This window comes from Chinchilla lanigera, unplaced genomic scaffold (assembly GCF_000276665.1).
Source record: "Chinchilla lanigera isolate Chin_1 unplaced genomic scaffold, ChiLan1.0 scaffold00013, whole genome shotgun sequence".
In the NCBI taxonomy this organism is placed as follows: Eukaryota; Metazoa; Chordata; class Mammalia; order Rodentia; family Chinchillidae; genus Chinchilla; species Chinchilla lanigera.
In genome coordinates, this window is record NW_004955414.1 from 15,971,198 (window position 1) to 15,996,271 (window position 25,074).

Below are 25,074 nucleotides of genomic sequence, written 5' to 3' on the forward strand. Positions count from 1 at the left end.
CAGCCATTGATATTTTCCTACTAATCTATCCATAACTGTGTAAAGTTTGTAATGTTCCTATCCTATTTCATAAATGGATGTATGTTTATTAAAAATAAATAAATAAATAAATAAAATAAAATAAAATAAAATAATATGAAGTGCCAAACTAAAACAGACAAATAGGTTTCATTACTTCATCCAAAAAGAACTATGGCTTTTAAAGAAACTGTTTCTGCCATGGAAGATTACAGAGAGGGTTCCTGCTGGACACAGTGGCACACACCTGCAATCCCAGCTACTCAAGGAGCCCAAGTAAGAGGATCACAAATTCAAATTCAGCCTGAGAGAGGGGAAAGGGGAGAGGGAGGAGAAGGAGGGAGAGGGACACAGAGAGAGGGGCGGGTTCAGGTGGAAAATAAGGACTACCAGAACAGAGTACCTGAGAAACATCTCACATGCTCACTCCCATGCTCATTAGTGACAGAACAGTTCACATAATCTTCAAAAGACCCAGATCACTATGTGCATGTAAGAGGACACACTGAAGGGTTACACAGTTGGTGTTGTTATTAATACAAAGTTCTAAGCAGTTACACTAAACACAAGAATGTCTCCCATCACATATAAGTTAGGACGCTACAGGACACATGTAAGAAATATTTACAAGGTCTCCACAAATTTGCACCCTGAATAAAGCTATTTCCAAACTCCTTTGTGTCTCTGTCATCAAAATCCAAGTCAAGATCAGCTTGGTTCATGACTTCTGGGGAAACATCCTGATAAATTCAAGAGGCTATTCAGGAAATGAGTTTTGTGGGTTTTTTTTTTTTTTTTTTCCGGTACTGGGAATTGAACTCAGGGCCTAGCACTTGTCAGGCAGGTGCCGTGCTGCTGAGCTACAACCTGGTCCTTGAGTATTGCATTTGTAGCTCTGGTATGAGTGTGTGTAGCATCACTCAGGACCCTACTTTCCACAAATAAAAATAAAGGGGATAGATTATGCTCTGTTATGTCACATTCTGTGTCTATCCGCATGTCTTTACTTCTCTGGCTAATTCCAACATATCATTCAAAATTTACTCAACGGCAATATAACTTCATGAAATTATGAAACAGTCTATTCAGCTGAGTGTGGGAGCACCTCCCTATAATCCCAACATTCTGGGAAGCTGAGGCAGGAAGATCAAAAGTTTGAGCCCATACAGGCAATTTAGTGACTTAGTGAGGCCCTGTCTCAAAATAAAAAATAAAATAAAATAAAAAGGACTGCATATGCAGCTCAATTGCAGAGGTCCTAGGTCCAATTCCCAGTACCACCACCACAAAAAAAAACTTTTTAAAATTCCATTCAATAACAGCAGAATATACATGGCATGTACATGGAACATTCAGTAAGGTAAATGGACCAAGTAGTTATTTTCAGAATATATCTGAAAAAATTAAAAGGATGAAATCATATAAATGACTTCCCCTAAACTCTACAGTATTAAAATACAAATCAACAACAGAGAACTTGAAAAATCTACAAATGTTTAAAAGTTAAACAGCATGCTTCTAATCCATAGCTCAAAAAAATGTAAATGAGAAACCATTTAGAATTGAATGACAACACTGCATGAAATTTTGTGGGATACAATACAGTGCTAAGAGGAAAATTTATTAAATGCTTACTTTAAAAAAAAAAGAAAAGTCTCAAATCTGTAAGTCAGTCTCCTTCCTAAGAAACTAGCAAACAGGGGCAAATTATACCAACATCAAGCAAAAGAAAGAAAATAATAAAGATAAAAGTAGAAACCAAAAAGAATTACAAATTTAACACAATAACAATAATCAATAAAACCAAACCTTAGAATTTTTTTTTGAAAAGTAAATAAAATTGATGAATCTCTGTTCAAGGTGCTCAAGAAAAAAATACAGAAAATATCAATAGCAAAAATGAAAGAGGAAACACTCATTACAGACCTCATATATATTAAAAGGACACAGTAATACTGCAGAAAATGTTATACTAATGTCCAATAAATACAAAATCTCCAAAGAAATAAACAACTTCCCTGGAAGAAAAATCATCAAAATTCACTTAAGAAAACATACATAGCCTGAAAAGCTCCATTTCTAGTACAGTAAGTAAAGTCATACTTTCAAACTTTCCCATAAAGAAATCTTAACATCCACAAGGCTTGGGTAAAGAATTCTGTGAAACATCTGTGGAATAAACGGTAACAACTATGTAAAATTTCCTCCAGAAAACAGAAATAAACACTTTCTAATCCATTTTACAAGACCAGTATTACTCTAATACAAAACAAGAAAAACACAGATATTGCAAGAAAAGTACAGTCAACTCTGATGAATACAGACATAAAAACCCTTAACAAAATATTAGCAAATCAAATCAAACAATAGATACAAATCCAACATGTTTATATAAAAAACTATAGAATATCTATAAAGCACACTGTATCGTAACCAAGGGGTTTATATCAGGTATGGGAAAAACAAAAAAACACTTGACAAAGCTCAACATCTCTTCAGGATAAAACTTATCAACATACTAAGCATAAAAAGAAACTTCCTCAGACTGAGAAAGTATTTACAAAATTATAGCTAATATGAACTTAATAGAGAATGACTAAATATCGTATTCCAAGCTCAAAAAAACAAAACAAAACAAAAAAAAAAAGAATGCCCATTCTATCTGCTTGCATTCAATACTGTACTCAAGGTCTTAGCCTGCAAAATAAGACAAGAAAAAGAACTAAAAGGATAACATTTTAGAAAAGAAGAAATGAAACTGTTTTCAGACAACATGACTGATAACCTAACAATCTACAAAAGAAACCACCATCTGAGATGGACAGACAGACACAGAAAGAGACAAAGACAGAGGAACCAGATCTATAAATTTAATAAGATCAGAGAATATAAGCTCAATACAGAAACATATTTCTTTATATTAGCAACAAATACTAGAAATAGTCACATTTAAAAGGAATACACTTAAATTAGCATAAAAAATATGGAATCCATAGATATAAACCTAACAGCACAATTTATAATAACTAAATCTTAGAAGCAGGCTATATGCTCATAAAAGGATAGCTGAATAAAGAAAATGTATTTATATGCAATGGAGTACTACTGTGTCATAAAAAATGATAAAACAGAGGCATTTATAGGTAAATGGATGTACCTTGAGACCATAATGTTAAGTTAAATAAGTCAGACACAAATTTCAATATCACATGGTTTCTCTTATATGAGAAATCCAAAATATAAATAAAAGCAAAATTAAAGATAGATAATAGGAAGTAGAAACACAGATCTTTTTCAAATAGGAAGGGGAATAAGAGATAGAATGGGGGGGCGGAGGGCTAGAAAATAAAATTGAAGAAAAAATAAAAATAGAGCTTTTGCAAACGAGAATGGGAAACAGAATTGGCAGAGGCATGGAGGGTGGGGAGAGGAAGGGGACAGAAAAGAATTATGATGCGTTATGCACATGTACAAACTCCTCCAAGATGCATGTAGACATGATGTACTGCAGACATGTACTAATTTTTTTCAAAATCTCAACAAGATTTTTATAGAAATTAATAAACTGATCCTAAGGTATATATGCAAAAAACCTAAAACAGTCAGAAGAATTTTGCTTTTATTTTTATTTTTTTAAATTAGATGTTCAACTGGGCATGGTGGTGCATGCCCATAATCCCAGCAATTAGGAAGCTGAGGCAGGAAGATTGCTGCATGTTTGAGGACATTCAGGGCTACAAAGTGAATTCAAGGCCACCTTAAACTACACTGTGAGATCCTGTCTCAAAAAGACCAAAAATATTTTTTTTAATAATTAATTAACTAAATTTTCACCTGACACATATCCTGAATAACCAGAATAATTCTACGGGGAAAAAAAGCTGGAGGATTCATATTATCTGAATTCAAGGCACACTATAAAGTTACATTAATCAAAACAATTTGGTATTACTTCAAGACAGACAAGCAGATCAAAACTAAAGAATCCAGGAAAAGACCCACACAAGTAACCTTTAACAACTGATTTTCAACAAAGATAACAAAGTAATTCAATACAGAAATAATAGCTTTTACAACAGAATATAGAAACAATTTTATCCATCTGGAAAATAATTAATATACATACATACATATATATCCAAAAACTATTAAAACATATAGAAGAAAACTTCTAAAAACTTTAAAAACCATTACTGGGCTTGGGTTGAGCAAAAATATCTGAAACAATACACGAAAAGCATGAATACAAAAGAAAAAACTGATAATAAACTTCACCAATATTTATAAACACAAGTTCTTTGAATGGCGCTGCTAAAAAAATGCAAAGACTGAGAGAAAATACTTAGAAAATGTATACCCTATAGAGGGCTGACGTATCTAGAGCACATAAAGAACCTTTACAACTCAGTAAGAATTCAAACAGCACAATATAAAAATGGGCAAAGGATCTGAACAACCACTACACACTTACACACATATACAAGGGAGGGAAATCACAACTTTTTTAGAAGGGAGGAGAGGGTGTTCAACATCCTTGTGCTATTAGGGAAAACAAGAACGAGCCGGATATGGTAATGCACGCCTGTGATCCCAGTACTCAGGAGGCTGAGGCAGGAATATTGCGAGCCAGCTTGGGCTACTTAGCATGTTGAAGGCGGCCCTGGACTACATAGGGAGACTGTCTCAAAAAACAAAGAAGCAAAAAAAGAGCCCACAATGAGATACTACTTCAAGGCCATCAAAATAGCCAAAATTAAAATGACCAACAATAAAAAGTGTTAGCAAAGTCATACAACAAAGGAACTATTATACATTACTGATATAAATGCAAAATGTTACACTTACTTTGGAAAACCATTTGAATTTCAGTATATGCTTACCAGCTGACTTAGCAAATCCATTCCTGGATATTTACCCAGAAGAAATGACAACAGGTGTCAATGCAAACAACTATATTTAAATAGTTTATTCATTATGGCAGAGATGGTGGTATTTATTCAACTCTACATATTTATCAAATTCACTGAACTGCACTCTTTAAAAGACGGAGTTTACTGTACGTACACTATACCACAATAAAAAAAAATTTCATTCTGAAGTCATATTTCCCTGGGTTTAACCAGGCTGGTCTAAATGCTTCCTCCACGTACTCGCACGCTTTCTATGAAGATATTCAATAATCAAGTTTCCTGGGTCTAAAATTCCTGTCTTCCACATCTCTGGATGCCTAACATCAAGAACAATGTCTGATAGAAAGCATATGATCAGTTAATGAATTTAACTAATTCTGGCCCTTATACTAATATAGCTTAGTCTCACTTTCCTCCAAAAATTGATGATTCTATTTTATCTGATTTTTAGTAGTATGTTGTTACACTTATTTCATAGATAAAAATTTGACTTTCTATAATGATGCTAAGTTTCTAGTTGCTTAAAAAGCAAAGCTTTTTCCTTCTTTGGTTCTCTGTATGCTAGTATGCTTCCTTCCATAGTCAACTGCCTAACAAGATATCTGAACTCTGACTCTCTGAAATTAGGGCAACTTAGATGTAAGCATAGAAGTCCGCCACCTAAAGAATGTGTAACTTGCATAATATGGTGAAAGCTATCCACAGGCCTACAGCCCTGTGGCCACAATGTTAAGAAGCACCATCTTTCAGGAAATGTACATGCTTTTAGGCTAAAGATAAATATTAAATTTCATAGTCTATCCACAGGGAGCAAATGGGAAGATAATCAGGATATGGGCCTCAGTGCCACAGTCTAATTAAGCAGTCTGAAGGCAACAAGTGTCTCGTACCAAGAAAGAAGAGAAAGGCCCTAAACTAAATGTCATCACAATATCTTTCAAATTTTAATTAAGACCAGCCCTAGCTCAGTGGTAAAATATATGCTTAGTAGACAGAAGGCCCTGGTTCAGTTCACCAGCACCAGTCACCAGTCCCTCACCCAATTTTTTAAAACCAGCCCTAAAACAAGAAAAAAATTAAAAACAATTTAAAAATTATAGTTGATTAGAGTTTAGTGAAGGAAGAAACATAAATATGCAATGTATTGCTCTGGTCACTACAAAAAGGCAAGATAAAAATATGACTTCATTTGAATATGTAATTTTTAAAAGCTGTATTTGGAAGTAGAGAGCAGAATGGTGATTAATGGGCTACGGTGAGGGGAAATGTTGGTCAAAAGATATAAAATTTCAGTTAGAAAGTTCAAGAGATCTACTATAGGGCTGGGGGTATAGCTCAGTGGTAGAGTGATTACCTAGTGTCTTACCTACTTACTCTTCTCTCATTGCTGAGCCAAAATACCCACTGCCCAAAATTAAGGAAGGAAAAGTTTATTTAGCTTGCAGTTTATGGAGGTTTCAGACTATAATCAGCTGGCTCCAAGGCAGGGTGGCACATGATGGGAGGGCAACAGTTCATGGCAGCAGAAAACAGCAAAAGCAGCAACAGCAAAAAAGGTGGGAGAGGCAGCAAGCAGCCTCTTTCTCTCCCTCACACTGTATGCAAATTACCTGCCCCGGGGGCGGGTATAGCACTCACACCCATAATCCCAACATTGGACCATGAATCCATCATAAACTCTAGAAGCCCGTCCCATGACTACATGAGGCTTTGGGGGGACATCCAGACACAAACCATAACAACTAGCACGTGCAAAATCCCCAACAATGGAAAAAAATTAATATTTAAAAAATTAAAATACACCAGGTGTGGTGACATATGCCTATAATCCTAGCATGACGGAGACTGAGGCAGGACAATCACAAATTACAAGACAGCCTGGACTGCAAAATGGGGCCTTATCTAAAAGGAAAAAAATTAAAACATGATAAGTAAAATGAGGGCAGAGATTTCTTTTAATCTGAAAAAAATTAAATTATTCCTTTAAAAACAAAAACAGAATGTGTGTATTAAATAAATAATAGAAAAATATCAATGATATTTGTAAATAATCTATGACTAACATTTATAGGTTACCTGTAGGAACAGTACCATGGGTATCACAAAATAGAAATAGCATTCACTCTAAGGTGGACTGGAGGGTTACCAAAGACCACATGTACATGCCAGTGTGGCACAACACAAACAGAAAGATTTAAGTCAGCCATGCTAGGGTTTAAATCCTGACCCAACCCAACTGTGTGATCTTGAGCACATTCTTAAACCAAATAAGGCTCAATTGTCCTTTATGGAAAATAAGGGCAATAACATCAACCTTCACCAAGACTGCTATGAACATTAATTACAATAACCTATATCTTGAGATGGCATATAGGTTTCATTTCATATACAATTCTCGTAGATGCTGGTGTCCTGGAACACTGTCAGAAAGGATCATGCAGCCACCTTTGAGCTCAGCTAGGACAGCTCTGTGATCCATGAACTACATCAGTTATATGGACTCAGGAAAGACAGACAACAAAAGATAGTATATAAACCAGACATTTGTCACCCCTAGGCTCAACAAACATAGCTCTTTTTATTCCTGGAATAACCTGACTCTCTGGTCTAAAGAAAGGTATGTTCTGTATTTCCACTTAACTTTTAGATTCTTGGGGGGAACATTCAACAAGACAGAAGAAGCAGAATGACGTAAGAAAGCATATCCTCTCTCACACACGTACAAAATAAATTAGCACCTTAGGTTTCTTCAGCTCAAGGTGTGTTTTTAAGCCCAAACATAGGTAACATAAGCAAATAATCATAAAGGTCTCTCCTTATAATCGAAAATGCACAGACAGAATCAATAGAAAGCTTAGGCAGGTTAATTTGGAGATGACAACCACTTGAAATCACAATCTAAAAATTACCTGCTGACCCAAATATTTCAGCCCATCCAAACAGACTTTCCACTCAATCAGCAGCTGGTAGACGTTCTCCTTTCCACCCCATATCTTCACTACAAAGCAGGACACAGATGTATCAAGATTATCTGGCATTATCCCAAAATCAAGACTCCGCCACGTTGGATTCTGTTGATAGAAACAAAAACATGCTTCAGAAAGACTTAACTTATTTACAATCATTTCAATTAAGTAGAAAACAGTTTTGTTTCTAACCAAAGACCTCATAAATATATTAGACTGTAAACTTAAATGAACCAAAAAGACATTCCAATTAGCACAAAGAGGGTGATAATGGTACTTCTAAATTTATCTGCTTGCTTATTATAGCCATTAAAAGGAGCACATGTTGCAATCTCTCACTGACAAGGTTTCACACAGTAATTCATTCATTTATTCAATACTTAATACATGACTAATAAAAGCCAATACATAAACAATGTCCCTAAAGGGCCTCCAATTTCTAGTTGGGTTTAAATTTTTATTTAAAATAATTACATTGCTGGGGACATAGCTCAATGGTAGAGCACCTCCCAAGCATGCACAAAGTCTAGGTTTGATCCCAGCAACACAAAGAGTAGATAAAAATAATTACATTGTTCCATGAAGAGTATAATCATAACTAGAAGAAATAATAAACTGAAGGAACAGGAAAAATATCAGAAGCTGTGAAACATGGCTCTTAAAGGACAAGTAGGATCATACCAGATTAAAACAAGGAATTCCAGGCAAAAGAAACATGATCTTTCAGGGATCAGAGTTGTGAAATAGCAAAGCACAGGCAGAGAACTAAGAACAACTGCTGACAGGAGACGCAGGACACAAAGCTGGAAAGCGAGTCCAGGACTCAATAAGCTGGAAGGTCTTTGATGCCTTGCCAAGGAGATGACACTTGACTATGTACAAGATGTGAGACGGCTGAAAGGCTTTAAAGTTAAGAATGACAGGATCAGCTTTATGCTTCTAAAAGAACATTCTTTTTCATCTTTATAGTTGAAATTCTCTGAAAAGTCAAACTGTTAAGGAGTTTTAATAACTTCAATAGAAAAGAACTATAATGTATCACCTAATGTCACTCATTTCTCCTATTAACAATTAGGGCATTCATTGCTGAATTTAAACATAATTATTATTATTAAACCAGCAATTTTCATATTATATTAATCAGTAAAGCCAAAGTTCTTCATATAGGATAACTGCTGTTAGCCTTGTGCCAGTTTTTTTTTTTTTCTGAACAAAAAGAGCTAGAGAAAGATGTCTGAGGATCCAGAAGAAGAAAATGAATAAATATTATCATGATAACGTAGTTAAGCACATTTATGCAATTACTTTTACATTGGATTGAATAAAAACTCAATCCCTGCCATCCAAGTATTTTATCTATAATCAACAGAATTGAAAACAACTGAAAATGCTGGCTAAAATATTTTTAATTAATAATAATCACCACTGGACCAGGGATACAGCTCAATGGCACAGTGTCTGCCTCGCAAGTGAGAGGTCCTGAGTTTGATTCCCAGTACCAAATAATAATAATAATCACCATCATCATCGAAGTATTTTTAAATCCTGAAGAAAAGAACATAGAGAAATTATATGGCGGTTGGAAAGCTTTGCCTTGAAGCCATTACTGACTTATACAAATACAGGGCCTTGGTTCTGGTGATCTTCAAGGGAGACAAAGATATAATTCAAGACCCAAGCGTAAGCCCCATCCACATTTTAAAGTCCATCTCCTCATTGAGTTGGGACCAGAAAAGGGCGACATATCACAGTGCATGAGTAAAGCAAACCCAAGTCCTCCCAAACCCCTAGCCATGAACGTCTACAGGAGATCTGCCAAAAGGAGTAGGGAGACAACTTCCCCTATAGGAAGTAATTACAAAGAATGCAGCACAGAGCCATAAGAAGAAAATTATATCTTTTTTTCGTTTTTGTACCGGGAATCGAACTCATAACCTCAGGCTTGCCAGGCAAGTGCTTACACTGCTGAGCTATATCCCCAGTGATAAGAAGAAAATTATAGAGAAAGGGTTTAAAACCAAGCATGACAGAGTGAAAAGATCTGATATGCATTTAATAAGCAATCCAAAGGAAGAAAACAGATAAAAGAAAAGGCAAAAACATGATTTGGAAAAAGTGGCAATATCTGAAAGTGATTTAAAAAGAAAAAAAAAAAAATTAAATCACAGTTACAAAATCTCCAGCAGGTCCCAAGCAAGGCAAATAAAAGAAAGAAATCAAAACACATAAAAATGAAATGTGGAATTACAGAACACCAAAACAAAGACAGGGTCCTAAGTGCTGCATGAGTAAGTGTATTTTCAAAGGAATCATAGAAGACTTACAAATACAAGCCAGGAAGCAATGAGATTTTACTTTCCTTTTCCTGACAATAAGATATAATTAACAACTTAGAATGCTACACTCAGTGGAACGCTTTTCTCAAGCAGAGTAAAATACAGTTTCAGACAAGAAAACTCATATGACATCAGCATATGATCATTAAAGAAAATTTGAAAGAGTGTACTTTATGCACCCAAAAAGTAAACCCAGATAGAACATCTGTGCAGCAAGAATGAATGAACAACGAAATGGTAACTATGAATAAGTCTAAAGGAGGGGTGAGATTTCTTACACTGCAGAGTGAGTAGCTCAGAAAACTTTCCTCCAAAAAAGCAACAATGAAACTGGACAACATTGTTAAAAACAACAGTCTCAAACCTCTGGAAATCAACCAAAGGCATATATCAGCCAGGCTTGGTGGCATGTGCCTTGTAATTCCAGCTAGTCAGAAGGCTGAGGCAGGAAGATCTCAAGCTCAAGGCCAGCCTGTGCAAATTAGTGAGAACCTTTCTAAAGTAAAAATAAAAAGACAAGGTAGGTAGCTCAGTAGTAAAGCACCCTGGGTCTGATCCTCAGTACCACAAAAACAAAGGCACAGGTCAATTTTAGGAGCAGTTATTCTATTAAAATCTACTAACTTCAGGTTAAGAAAAGGAGACTGTACAGCATTCTTGTCTGAGGCTGCTTTTATTCCTAACCCCAGTTTGATCTGCAAAGCTGTTCTATTTGAGAGAAGAGGACAAGCCGGAATGGAGCACAGAAAAACCCTAAGCCTAGCAATTATAGGGAGTTCAATGGCCTATGATGGGGAAGCTGAGAATACAGTTCTGGCTAGGACAAGCAATGGACTGGCAAACTAGCCACAAATTTAATAGGAAGGTCTGGCGAATGAGACAGCAATCGGGAGCCTTGCTCATGCATCCACACAGGAGAGTCCAAAGAGGGTCCAAACAAACCCCCATATCCCTGACTGACCATGAGCTGGCATGCAAGCACAGAAGAGACTCAAGAAGGCCAGGCATGGGGGCATACACATGTAATCCGAGCATTTGGGAGGCTGAAATAAAAGGATCACCATGAATTTGACAATAGCCTGGACTACACAGTGAGACCCTGTCTCAAAAAAAAAAAGAGAGAGAGAAAGAGAGACTTGAGAAGGCTCAGTGGAACACAAAAGCTGTGGAAGACTTAAAAACTGCCTCAACTTGAGGAATTTGAGCAATTACTGGCTGACCACTAAACTATGTAGATACAGGAGTAATTACTAGAAGTATGGACAGATTAGGTATAGTAGCGATCACTGGACAGAACCACTGGCTTAAACAACAGTGATAAGAGTCATTTAACTTGAGCTTTCCTGTCAGTGAAGAGAGCTGTGAAACAATGCAGTAGAAGAAATGCTGAAACTAACCTACACTGTAAGTTATGTAATCCCCTTTGCCTTAGATCTTCAGTTACAACTGAAACTACTATCACTCAGAGTTTCATGAAGTTTAAATAGAATAGCAACAATTATAACAAAAGCTAAAATCTTCACACTTATTAGTGATAGGTACTACATAAAGGCAGATAGCACATGAAAAGGAAATATAAAAATGCCTCATCTGGCACAAAGAAGCAGCCAACAGGTGGGATAAATTAGCCTTGCTGACCCAACAGTAAGGCAACTCGTTAACCTCGAGTGTTAAAGAAGATAAAACACTGTATTTCATCATATCCAAGATACCATCAACTGCAAATTGTACCTTTTCTGTACAATTAAAAAGAATTGGTTTTAGGATTCATTGAGATTTCAGAGATGCTAAATGGTGGAAGTGTGTATCTTAGAAACAATGAAACACAGCAGCTGAGTGTCTTGTCTAGATTGCCTAGAAAGACAGTTCTCAATTTTGAAGCTGGGTCTCTAGAATTTGTCTCATGTTCTTTTCTGTGTGTTTGATTTTTGTTTTCTCCCAAGTCACAGATGTCAGAATTTAATACAATAGAGACCTTAAGAGATTATCAACAGTTCACCTTAGGCCCCATGGTCAGAGACAACAGCAGAGAGAATCCTGGCCTCTACCTGGCCTGTTCCCTCAGACAGAAAGGAAGTGGGGTGATTTCACAGAACTCAAACTTGCTCTTGCTGCTCCATTACGCACTGTAACTGACTAGGGCAACACACAAATAAGTGACTGAACAAGTAAGGCCAGACCATCACTACAAGAATGAAGCACGCATCACAGATTAGCCAGGAAAGACCTGGCTAATGTTCACCAGTTCACTGGGCTCACCATCTACACCTGAGAAACTTGAGGCCACGAGTTCTGGGACAAGCCCTCCGGTTCTGGGGCTTGGGGAGACGCCTGCTCCACTGCTCTGGGTCTCTTTCACCAACCCAACCTTATGGAGTAACAGGTTTCATGCAAGACAAAGGGCACATACAGCGTTCACTATTCTTCCTCCACTTTTTTTTGCTGGTGCTGAGGGTTGAACCCAGGGCTGTGCACATGGTAGGTAAGTGGTCGATCGGCACTGAGCCACATCCCCAATGCCCTTTCTTATAATAGCTACACCATAGTAAAAATTAATAAAATGGTTTGTATTCTCTATTTATAAAGCATGATTCATATTTGGTAAGAAGCTGAATCATGTTTTCCAAAGGAATTTAAGCCATGTTTTCTGGTCTGGAGCTTTAACTTTTAGTATTTTTGACCTCAAAACTAGGATGCCAGGAATAGGGTGTTTTTTCTATGCTTATTCAGGAAATATCTGAGTACTGACTGTGTCTCCAGAGCACTGTATTATCTAGTTGAGAAAACAATGGGAAAAATGACCCAGTCTCAGAGGGTCTGACAGTGGAATGAAGTTCAGGAAGGCTTCTCTGAGGAAGAAATGCTTAAACTGAAACCTAGCGGTCAGAGAAACGTTACCAGGAAAAGAATGGGTCCAGATAGAGACAGGGAAGGGCTCTAGCCAGAGGCCTCAACTTCCTCCTTTGAGAACTTGAGTGGGATTGACAAGTTTGAAGTTTCCTTTTAGCACCAATGCTTTTAGAATATGTAAACTAGAAGACAACCTTATTTTCTCACTTTCTCTAGAACAGGCAGCTTCCTCATCTGTTCTGTATTCTACGTAAAGTGAAGTGCAGTGCTTGGCACGTGGTCAGTGGCCTACAACTGACTGCTGTAACCTTGGTAGGGTACCTGATAAATCACCATGATTTTCTTATCTATCTTCCCCTGCTCAAAGGCAGAGATTTCTACAAGCATACTTAGTCTCTACAGTATCCAGCACTCTGTTACTAAAAATTCAGTGGCCAGGCACCATACTACCTATGTAACTATATATTTTTAAGTCGCCCATGGGGCATAACACCAATTTTGTCACAACAGTGCACTACTGTGAATGTATAATTCCTATGTTTATTCTTTAGGACATTTCTATTGATAAGTTATTAATTTTATGAGTTGTATTACACTAAAATGAGTGTGTAACAGGAAAAACTACCAAAAAAATGAAGTACTGAATTGTTCTTATTGCATGTGTCTAAAAAAAAGCATCAAAATTTTCAATATCAACTGGTTTTTGGTGTACAGTCTAAAAAATAACAACAGAAATAAATCTATATATGAACTACAATGAAAATACTTATTGAACTCTACCAAAAAATTAATCTTTATTTCAGTTATCACACGTAAGGCAGCCTTCACACATGACAACAGCACATCCATACACATGTATCACATTGACAGCACATGTGTTTTGCTTTCCTGAGCTTTTCATAGGACATACTTGACATCTTGCTGATCTTGCTGTTTTGTCAGGAGGTTCTTATTATATTATACAATGTGTACTTGACAGGAACATAAAATATCAATAAAGTATGAAATGCTTCGTATGTACCGGGTGTTTAGAATAAACATCAACATTTTCACATCAGCTGTGGACCTGCTTAAAAACCTAAAAGATAACATCAGAAATAAATTCTCATATGAACTACAATGAAAATACCAACAGAACTCTGCAACAAAAATAATCTTTGCTTCAATTATCATACCCAAGGCAGTCCTTGCAAATGACAACTGCATGCTCCATGCACACGTCTCACTTACACTGACAGCACATGTGCTTAGCTTTCCTTTCCCATGTGGCAGGCCATTCTTGTCACCTCTCTTGTCTTTGTGTTCTGTCAGAAACTTCCTATTATATTGTACAATGTACATTTAAAAGGAAAATAAGGTATCAATAAAATATCAAATACGTAATGAGTGTATACTTCCTTAGAAAACCTAAAAGATAACATCAGAAATAAAAACCTATGTGAACTACAATGTAAATACAAACAAAAGTCTACCACAGAAATAATCTTTGCTTCAACTGTCACATTCAAGGCAGTCTTCACACATGAAAATTGCAAGTTCCATACACAAGTATCGCATACACTGATAGCACATGTTTTGTTTTCCTGTCCTTTCCTATAGGGCACAGTTAACATCTTTTTGCTTTTCATGTTGTCATAGTAGGTCTTTGTGATGCTGTGCTCACCTGGTTCACTTGTCAGCTCACCAGTGTGCTCCATAATTTTTTTGCATAGTTCCCTGGGCAGAATCATTTTGTTTTTCCTCTGCTGGAAATATCTTATGCATTCCAGTCACAATCTTATAAGAAAATTTCTTTGTGATATTTTGCACTTGTTAACTTCTTTGTGAACTATCAAACTATTTGTGCTTCATATTTAGGATCAAGTAAAACACAACTCGTGGCCAGCACTTTGTGTTTCAAGTGACACAGGTGCTGTGTAACTCATCAACAACATCTATTCTGCTTTTTGTTGTAGAAAGTTACCATCTCGGGCTTTCATTTTGTCAAGGTTTCCCTATCAGTATTTCCATCATGGTACAATGTTGACATCAGCAGTACCACTTTGTTTTTCTTTGTCATATATGAGGTCAATGTTATATCTTTTTGAAATCCAAAGATTGTACCATACAATTCTCTGTTTTGAAATCACAACATTTCATTTGTAATTTCTGTTTTTTTCCTAGACGTAGCTTCTACACTAGTTAACTTGTGCTCTGTTACCAACTGTAACATCAACTGGAAACTGGTGAACCAACTGTCAACTGTCACATTCTGATTGGTTTCAAAGATGGGAACAAGTCTGTTTACAGTATCTTCTGGTTTATTACTATACAAATAAGGACCTGGTGGCTGAGTTCCAAAAAACTAGGATTAGAAGTTCCATTCGACCCAGCTATTCCCCTCCTGGGTATTTTTCCAGAAGAATTGAAAACATCAGACCACAGGGATATATGTGCACCCATGTTTATAGCAGCACAATTTGTAATAGCTAAATCTTAGAATCAACCCAAATGCCCATCAACCAAGGAATGGACAGAAAACATGTGGTATTTTTATACAGTGGAGTACTACTCATCTATAAAGAATAAACTTGAGGCTTTTTTTATTATTTTAAAGATAAAAGAATAAAAACACATTAACAAACACAGGGATATAAACAACACAAAAACAATAAAAACAATACAGAATTTCAGATACAGTGATAGGAAATCAACAATGGTTGTTGTATTACATATTGTTATCTTCAAATTGGTTACTCAGATAAACAAATACAGACATGCAAGATTAATCAAACAAACATTAACTGTTCCAAAGCTTTTATAGGTAAATGGATGCAACTAGAGACCATATTCATAAGTGAAATAAATCAGACTCACGTGTGTAAACATCATATTGTCTCCCTAGTGTAAGAAACTGAAAGAGTAAATAAGATCCAAAAGGTACAATAGATATTACGAAAGGTAAAGAAACTGTTCAAAAGGAAAGAACAACTAGGATGGGGGAAAGGAGAAAAGAAAGAAGGAAAAAAAAGAAAAAAATATATATATACACACATACAACATAGCTAAGATAATTATACTACTAATTTTTATTAGTTCATTGAAAGGAACAGTTAGTGCTTATATTGTTTGATGAATTTTGCATGTCTGTGTCTGGTAATCTGAGCAACTACTTTGAATGTAACAATATATAATATAATAACCATTGTTAGTTTCCTAAAAAGAATAAATTTCTAAATTGAAAGCATAAGAAGTCTTCACATCTACCAGGGCATAAATTTTTATCCCTTTTTTGTTTTTGTTTTCATTTGTTTTGGTTTTTTTGAGACAGGGTCTCACTACATAGCCCAGGCTGGCCTCAAATTTGCAGTGCTCCTCCTGTCTCAGACTCCTAAGTGCTGGGATTACAGGTGTGAGCCACCACATCCAGCCTACGCCCTATTTTGAAGGTTTGTGGGGAATACAATGCCTGTAGCTACAGTGACCATGAAATGCTGTAAGATGTTCACCAATAGTCATGTGTTCAGATGGTATGTAAATTGATTGACAATTACCCACAAATCTCTCAAACCATGAGCAGACAGCAGCCAGATTATCAGTTTTTTTTCTTTCCTGGGGGGTGGTTTTGTCATCAAATCGACAATTTTGAAGAAAACCAAATCTCCTCAGTGTCATCATTCTTCTACAAACCTCAAGCCCACACTCATTATCTTTTACACTGTGACTATCAATAGAAAGGCTGATAGATACCCAGAATCCCAAATTGGCGCCTGCCAGAACACACTTCTTTGTTCTTCTTCAGACCCCAAAATAAATCTCCCGCTTCCTTTTCTCGCTCACGCACCGACCCCATCCAATCCAATTCCACCACAACCCCTTATGTATCTCCCCTTGCTATTACTTAATCCACCTCTATATAAGCCAACACACCCTGCCCCTCCTTTGAAGGTCTCTGCAGTCCTGGCAGCCCTCCTGCACCAGCAATAAAGGCTTGTTTTACCTACCTCTGTCTCGTGCTCTACCTGGTTCCAAACCTAACAAAAGGCCTGCTAAGTACAGCAGACCTATGAATACTTTCAGTTCAGCTAGAAAGGTGTCATAATAAATATATATTTGAGTATGGCTATTGGTGCACACAGAACATTTTATTTGTATTTCAGTATGTTTGTATTTTACAACATCTTGTATCATTCTGTCTGTTACAATTTCCAGTATTAGAATGGCAGTACTGGCACACCACTTAATAGATGTTTCACCCTTGTCAAGATCCTCACTATAGTGCTCACTTTGGCAGCACATACTAAAATTGGAAAGATCCTCACTATATTTTCAGACTTGGTTCTAACACTGGATGGTTCCATTTGGTTGTGTGACTATTCTGCACCATTTCCACTAGTCAAATTGATGGGTTTTCCACCTTAATAAAAAATTCTGCTAAGTCATTATGGCAGCGAGCCAATATGGCAGGGAGCCAATATGGTAGGGGCCACTGGAAGCCATATGGCAGGCTCTGCCATTCTCCTCCCTGGTCATATTACAACTTCCTACTTCCCTTTTACAACTTCCTGTTTCCTTTTTTCCCACCTTTTGCCCAATCACCTTCTGCCACATCAGGTAGATCACTCCCTAAAGCCCACCCACTGCCTGGCTCTATATGGCTTTTGTTCCCCTGGCCAGCCCCTCAGAAGCTCTACATCCCTCCTTTCTGCTGTGGTCTTCTCCATGCCTGCAATAAAGCATTTTTACTTTGTTTTGTTTTTTGTTTGTGCCAAGAAACCTAACACAAATATGTACTCATATTGTTTCTTTCTGTGTCATCTGAATCAAGGAGGTCTGCATTCCCTGTGTCCGTATCTGTAGATTCTTGCTCCATTTCATTGTCACAGGAACTATGGATCACAGAGCCAAAAATCAAAGTCATTATCAACATCATCATCCTTGCATTAATGATATGATGATTCACTTTTGACCTCCAAAACTTGCAAATTTGGTTTTTCCTGTGCCATTATATTGAACTGGGGTACTTCTACCAGAAAAAGCAAAAGAAAACTTTTGGGGAGGACACTGTGAATCGAACTTAGGACCTTGTACTTGCCAGGCAGGCACTATGCTGCTGAGCTATATCCCCAGCCCAAAACGTTGTTTGAAAACAAATCTTCAATGCACAGAAATTTAGCAATGAGCATTTCAAGAGTAAAACTCATGCTGCTGCTTTGGATCACCTATACACACCTTGCCCTTAGTCTGCCAAGTGAGTGAATGCACAGATGGGTTTTTACTTTAACCAGGTGCAGCTATGGGGCCACACTCACATTCCATTATGGTAAAATACGTGTTCACTCAACAGAAGAATTGTGTAGGTGTATTTTACCCCTGTGATGCTCAGGTGAACATATACAAAACCCAAAATCCCAATTTAACACTATACCAAGTGGGTGATTCCTGTATCCCCCAGCTGCAGCTACTGAAAGACACACACCTGGCTACTATTATGCTAAAGTACAAATCTACAGTAGAAAAGTATGGGATGGGTTGTTGTAAGCCAATTAATCTTCACACTACTCTAGACTCCGGAGAAGTCAATAGCCTTACCCCAATATTTCAGAGAAATTGATGCTTAGAAACATTAAGTAACTTGCCTAACATCACAGAGTTTGCTATATCTGCAGAAGGAAGACGGGTCTATGTGTAGCTCTAAAGACATGAAAGCATTAGGTAGCTTCTGTATAGGAAGGAGGCTGGGTTGCTTCATATCCTAGGCAGCATCTATAGGAAGATTTTGGTATATTAATGATGCTCCTCACAGTAACTCTGATTCCTGGAGAAAAAGTTAAATAAGTTTCCCTTATGTAAGCAAGGGGAGAGAAAGGAGACCAAAACAAAGGTGATATTGATATGAAAAATTCAACATTTCACTTAACTGGAATTCAACAGATCACCAACTCCACATATCCTTGAACAATGGAGAACAGAAATCACGAAAAAGGGGTTTCTGAACTATGAAGTTAGAGCAAATCCATTTTATAAACTTCAAAAAATATACTCTCAAATCCTTGCACAAGCCAGGCATGGTGGCACACACCTGTAACACCACCACTCGGGAGGCTGAGGCATGAGGAATGCCACAAGTTAGAAGCCAGCCTGGGCTACATAACAAGACTTTGTCTCAAAAAAAAAAAATTTCTTGCACATGATTTATTTATTCATAATTGGCATTAACGGACATGATTTCCAGAATAGGCAACTCACAAAAACGAGCATCTAAACAGTCAACTGACATCCGAAAAGGAGCTCAACTAGTCTCTGAGGAAATGATGAAGTCACAATCCAATCCAACAATCCAATCAAATGCTTCAAGTTTAAAAGACATAAAATAGCAAGTTTGGGCAAGAATATACAGCAACTCAAATACTTTGGAAAGTATCTGGCAATATCTACTAAAGTTGAACATACCTTATAGCCCAGCCCCTCCTAAATACATACCTCAGAGAAATGCACACATCTGTCCACCAAAGGATGTATTCCTTAAAGTTTATGAACTGCTACATGCAACAATGTGAAGGGCCTCACAAATATGCTAAGCATGAGAGTATGTCACATAAAGGTTCAAAGCAGGCAAGATTCTATGGTAAAAAGTCAGGAGCATAGTTCTCCAGGAAGAGGCAAGCACCTGGAAGGAGAACACAGGAGTGACACTAATCTGGTCCCTTTGAAAGGCATCTGGCTTCTATCTGTGCACTTTACTGTATGTAGGCAGTATCTTGGTAAAAGGTAATGAAGCTTTTTAAAAAGATTCAACAATGAAAAAAATAGATTCTCACAGAGCAAAATCGAGAGAAGTCTTGGAGCTGGAGGACCTTCCCGGCCCTCAAATTATATAACTGAAAAGGTAGCCAGCCATTCACCCATCTACCTGTAAGATTATCTTTTATAAGAATACATGTGCTCTAATCCTCGCAAGCCATGTGATAAAGTACCAGAGAAACAATGACATGCCCACTCCTTTGGGGAGGAGGGGGCTTAAAGTAAACTTATCTGAATCACCATGCACGTTGTATGGTGGAAAGGCATATGTTTCTTGAGAGGGGTTGTATTAAATATTCTTAAATACTTCATTCTAAAATAAATCCAAAAGCCTTTGGAGGACAGGAGAGTGTTTCTAAAAGTTATTTCATATGGTGGAAGAGATGTCTTGAATTTCCTAAGTCAATACAATACTAATACTACAGAGCTATTGTCAATCTTCTTTCTCATCACAATGGCTTCACTTTATCCTTTTACAAAAGTTGCCAGAGAATGAGCAATAATTCCTAAGTTTATACAATCAGATGTAGGCAGATAGAGCCTGCCACACATTCAAAGACTTATTCCCAATATTTTCACAGATCCAGATGATTTTTATTTATATTCTAGATGAAATAAATTATTGAAGTACCAACATCTCGGGACCTATTCCACATTCATTGGAAATACAGCAGATGTCAAAATATGTATAGCTTTGAAAAATTTATTGCCTACTAACTACTGATAAGATCTAAAACCATTACTTATTAACAGTACTTATTACTGTAAAGTTGCTGAATAGTGAATATACAGCCCAAAGAAACACAAGAATTCATAAAAATTATTCCTATGTTCTTAAAACATACAAAATATCTCACTGGGACTGCATGTTTTTATTATTATTAATAGTAATCCAATAAACTCTTTCTTTCCCCCATCTCAATTACCTCTCTTCAGGTCTCTAGAAATTAAGTTATTGTTAGAAACTCTTCCAAATGCCTCCATCAAAAATGAGATAAAGAATACTCCTACATATTTTCATAGCATCCTTTTCTACCCTGATACTATAATGCCATGTGTTGGTTATCTCAGTTGCCCTCCAGGTCATGCAGTTAACCAAGAAGAAACTAGAAAACTTTCAAGGTGATGCAGCTGAACACAGGGCAACACCCTGACATAAGCAGCACATAAACACACATCGGGTGGAGTGTCAAATGCTAATTCACCGAGCCACAATTTAACTGAAACATAAACTTGGTTTGGAAATCACTTAGCCTAATAATTCATAAAAAGTATTTAGATTGTTCAATCAGTTTTCTCCCCAAAGATTTAAAAATGACTTAGTCGTAATTTTAATGTAAGTTTGTTTCTGATAAATTATGTCATATTTTCCCTAAAATTAAACCCTCATGTTTATTCCACTATATGGCTCACTGACCTCTAGTAGATCTCTAGTCAACATTTAATCAGTTGAAGGAAGTGTGATATAAGGCAGGGAGTGACTCGACCAGGACTCTTGAACATGATTTACCTGTCACTGGTTAAATGACTAAGATCATGAACCCCAGCCTGTTTCCCTAACTATAAAATGGAACTCTTCCCTTGCAACATTGTTACCGGCATGAGAAATAATGTATATAACACATCTAACATGCTACTAAATTGTAGATGGGCACTTAGGAATTGATATCTTAAGCTGTACATAGTGACACACTCCTGTAATCCCAGCACTCAGGAGGCTGATGCAGGAAGAGGATCATTGTAAGTTCAAGGCCAACTTGGGCTACATAGTGAATTCAAGGCCAGCCTGAACTGCAGAGCAAGACCCTGTCTCAAAAAAACCAATCAATCAATCAATAAATAACTCTTATTTATTAAATAAACATATACATACAGAGAAATTTCTAAATACACACAAATTAGCTACCACTAAATTCTTACTCCTACTGTGAGATTTTTAACAATCTAACAAAAATAAAAATCTTCCTTTTGGAAAAATATTTAACGATTTTTTTTTTTTGGTTTTTCTCCGGTACCGGGAACCGAACTCACGACCTTGCGCTTGCCAGGCAGGCGCTTTGCGGCTGAGCTAAATCCCCAGCCCCCAAATATTTAAAGATTAACATTGTAATTGTTAAAAACAGTGACATATGGGTTTTTTATACAATTCTTTCTACTTTTGTGTATGCACAAAAACAATTTTAGAAGATCTACCTAGTCCCCTCCATTGTCACTCCTTTAAACATTGTAGTTATTACTAGCAGAAGCAAAAGGGATTGAAGCTGAGTTACACATTCAGCATTATTATCTGCTAAATACACCTAGGAAGAAATTACAACTCTGACAATAACCTAGAGATACATCTCCATGTAACATGCCAAAGGTGGATTATTTTAGTTACTCAGTGCAACAGATACTTACTGTTCTTCTTTGGGTAAAGTATGTTAGGGACTATGCAAAATAGAAAAAATGAGTAAGCTGGGAGTCTTTGTCCACCAGATGCTTCCAATGTTGCCTTGCCTATAACTGTACACTTTCAAAGTCTCATTCTCATGCTATCCAGCCCTTGACTATACTCTCTTCTGCCTCTGGGTCATCTCCTCTGCTGACCTGATCCTCTGTCTCTGTCGTACTTGCATAGCAAAACCTCAAACCACCCCTCCTCACTCCATTCAAACTTCTTAGCCATTTACTGAAAAACCTCGTGGAAACTATTTTTATATTTTCATATTTCTTGACCTGCAATAGTCTTCTCCCAAATAGATACATAACTTATTCCCTCAGTTCTTTAGGCGTCTTGCACAACGTAACTATCACAGGAAACCAGTAACCACTCCTCCCAGGCCCTCCTTTATTCTTTGCTCCACTGTATTTATTACCATCCAACATATGTCCACTTATCATCAATCCTAACACATACTTTCCTTCATATTGTAAGATGAATTCTGACCAGAAAAACAGTAAAATCGGTAAGGTCCTATAATCTTTAACCACCAGGTGGCAGTCTTCAGGAGTCACAGCACCTACACACACTCCCTCAAAAAAGCTGAACTTGTTAGAATTCCTAAATCTGATACAAAGTTGGCACTACATGGGTGAGTTTAATTGCCACTTAAAATATCTCATTAGGTTTCAACTGAAACAAAAAAAAATCTTAACATATAATTCCATCAACACTTTAAATTCAAAAAATTAAAATCAAGCATTCTCAACAATGTAGCATAACCAAACCCCTCAGACTGTAGTAAGAGTATACATGAAACAGTAACTTCAGAATACTATTTGGTAGCTTTCATAATCATATGCATAGTCTCAGCAATTCCACATACCCAGAAAATGCATACTTAAGTTTACCCAGAGACATAGGAGAATGTTTAAAGCAGCATTATTCATATTAACAAAATAACCAAATGTCCTGGCTTATCTGTTATATTCACACAATGGAATACTATACAAACAGACCACCAATACGCTGTGGACTATGAATAAACCTTAAGGATATTGGGGTGAGATGTGGAAGCCATGCACCAAAGAACGCATACTATATGATTTAACTTCAGTACAAAAACAGGTAAAGTTAGCACATGGGGTTAAGTCAAGAGGGCAACAGTAAGCAAAGAGGGCACGAGGGGGATCCTGAGGTACTGAAAACATTGTATTTCCTGACCTTCATGCTGGTTATTCAGTTATGTTCAGTTTAGAAATTTTCATCAAACTATGTAATTATGATCTATAAACTTCTTTATAGCCAGGCATGGTGTCACACACCTGTAATCCCAGCACTCAGGAGGCTAAGGCAGGAGGATCACTGAGTTCGAGGTCAGCCCAGGTAACCTAGTGAGTTCGAGCCCAGCCTAGACTACATAGCAAGGCCCTGTCTCAAAAAGCAAACAAACAAAAAAATTCTGTATATATGTCAATTAAAAATTAAGCTTTTGTTTACATAGAAAGGCACAGAAACAGAGTCATGAGGCATGTATTTGATACTAGAAAAGCAAATATCTGTCAAGGGACAGATATCCAACTTCCTCAAGGAAATTCCCACAAATAGGAAACTAATTTATGTTTTATTGCTGAGACACATAAAAGGATTCCTATCATAGGTCAAGGAAGGAAAGACTGCTAAATATCTTGAAGTGGAAGAAAGAAATTTCATGTAAAAAGAGGTTAGTAAAATTCAATTACAACTCACAAGATGACTGCCCAAGTCCTGCATTTCAGTTTAATTAGAAGTGTAAAAAAAAAAAAAAAAAAAAAGAAGTGTATAACTGCTCTTCTCTTGACAAGCATAGGACAATAGTGAATCTGACAAATAACAATGTAAATTTGGAGATATAGATATATTACGCCATACATATTCTCTTATTTATCTGCCAAGTCCAAGCAAAGTACAATACAATGACTGGAAAATATAGACGATGTAGCACACAAGGCCCTTGCCCTTATGAAGTTCCTTATATATAACAGGGGCTAAAACAAACATGCAACAGCTGTTATACTGATTAAGAATGATCCTGGTGGTCTGAGAAGAGCACACCATATTTTTAAAGAAAAGAAAGAAGAACTTTCTTCTTGCTAATGATCGTAAGAAAGCTCTGGGGAAGTATTTTGAGCTGTGTTGTACAATACAGTATCTACTAGCCACAGGTGGTTATTTAACTCAGAATCTGAAATTCAGTTCCACAGTGAGACTCCATCACATTCACAAGCTTAAGGGCCACATGTGACACGCAGCAACTGTACTGGACAGGGAACTGAACATCACCATACTGTGCGAAGTTCGACCGGACAGTGCTGGAGTGTTCAAGCGTTAGGTATAGGCACAGAATAGGTACACAAGGGACAGTTTAACCTGGGAGGGAAATACTCATTTAAATCTCTCTTTTAATATGCTTGAGTCTTTTTTCCATGTCTCTTTGACATCAGAGTGGCAAAACCAAGTTACCCTGATCTGACAACCTAGCTCCAATTATAAGTGTAGAGAAACAGTCTATGCTTTAACGTTTCTCTGTGCCAAAGAAAACTCTTTTAAGTTAATCAGAATCCAACTGAACTCACTTGAGGGACAATTTACCTAAGCTTTAGCTAGAAATAAAGCGTTTAAATCTTTGTGTAATTCTTTTATACCTGAACATTTGAGATTTCAGGGTATAATATAGAAGTCAGTTGATTAATACATTTATGGAAGAATGTATTTAGTAAAGAAACAGCTGCTAGCCAGGCATGGTGGTG

General features: G+C 36.9%; 1 protein-coding gene across 2 annotated transcripts in view; it reads right to left on the reverse strand.

Annotated features, from left to right (window-relative positions):
• Uvrag (UV radiation resistance associated) overlaps nt 1-25,074 on the reverse strand; it is a 310,440-nt gene that overhangs the window by 238,082 nt on the left and 47,284 nt on the right. For both annotated transcript variants that reach the window (XM_005379880.2, XM_005379881.2), the window contains one exon: nt 7,838-7,999. In XM_005379880.2, coding sequence (XP_005379937.1) covers nt 7,838-7,999 — 162 coding nt within the window. The remainder of the gene's footprint in view (nt 1-7,837; nt 8,000-25,074) is intronic.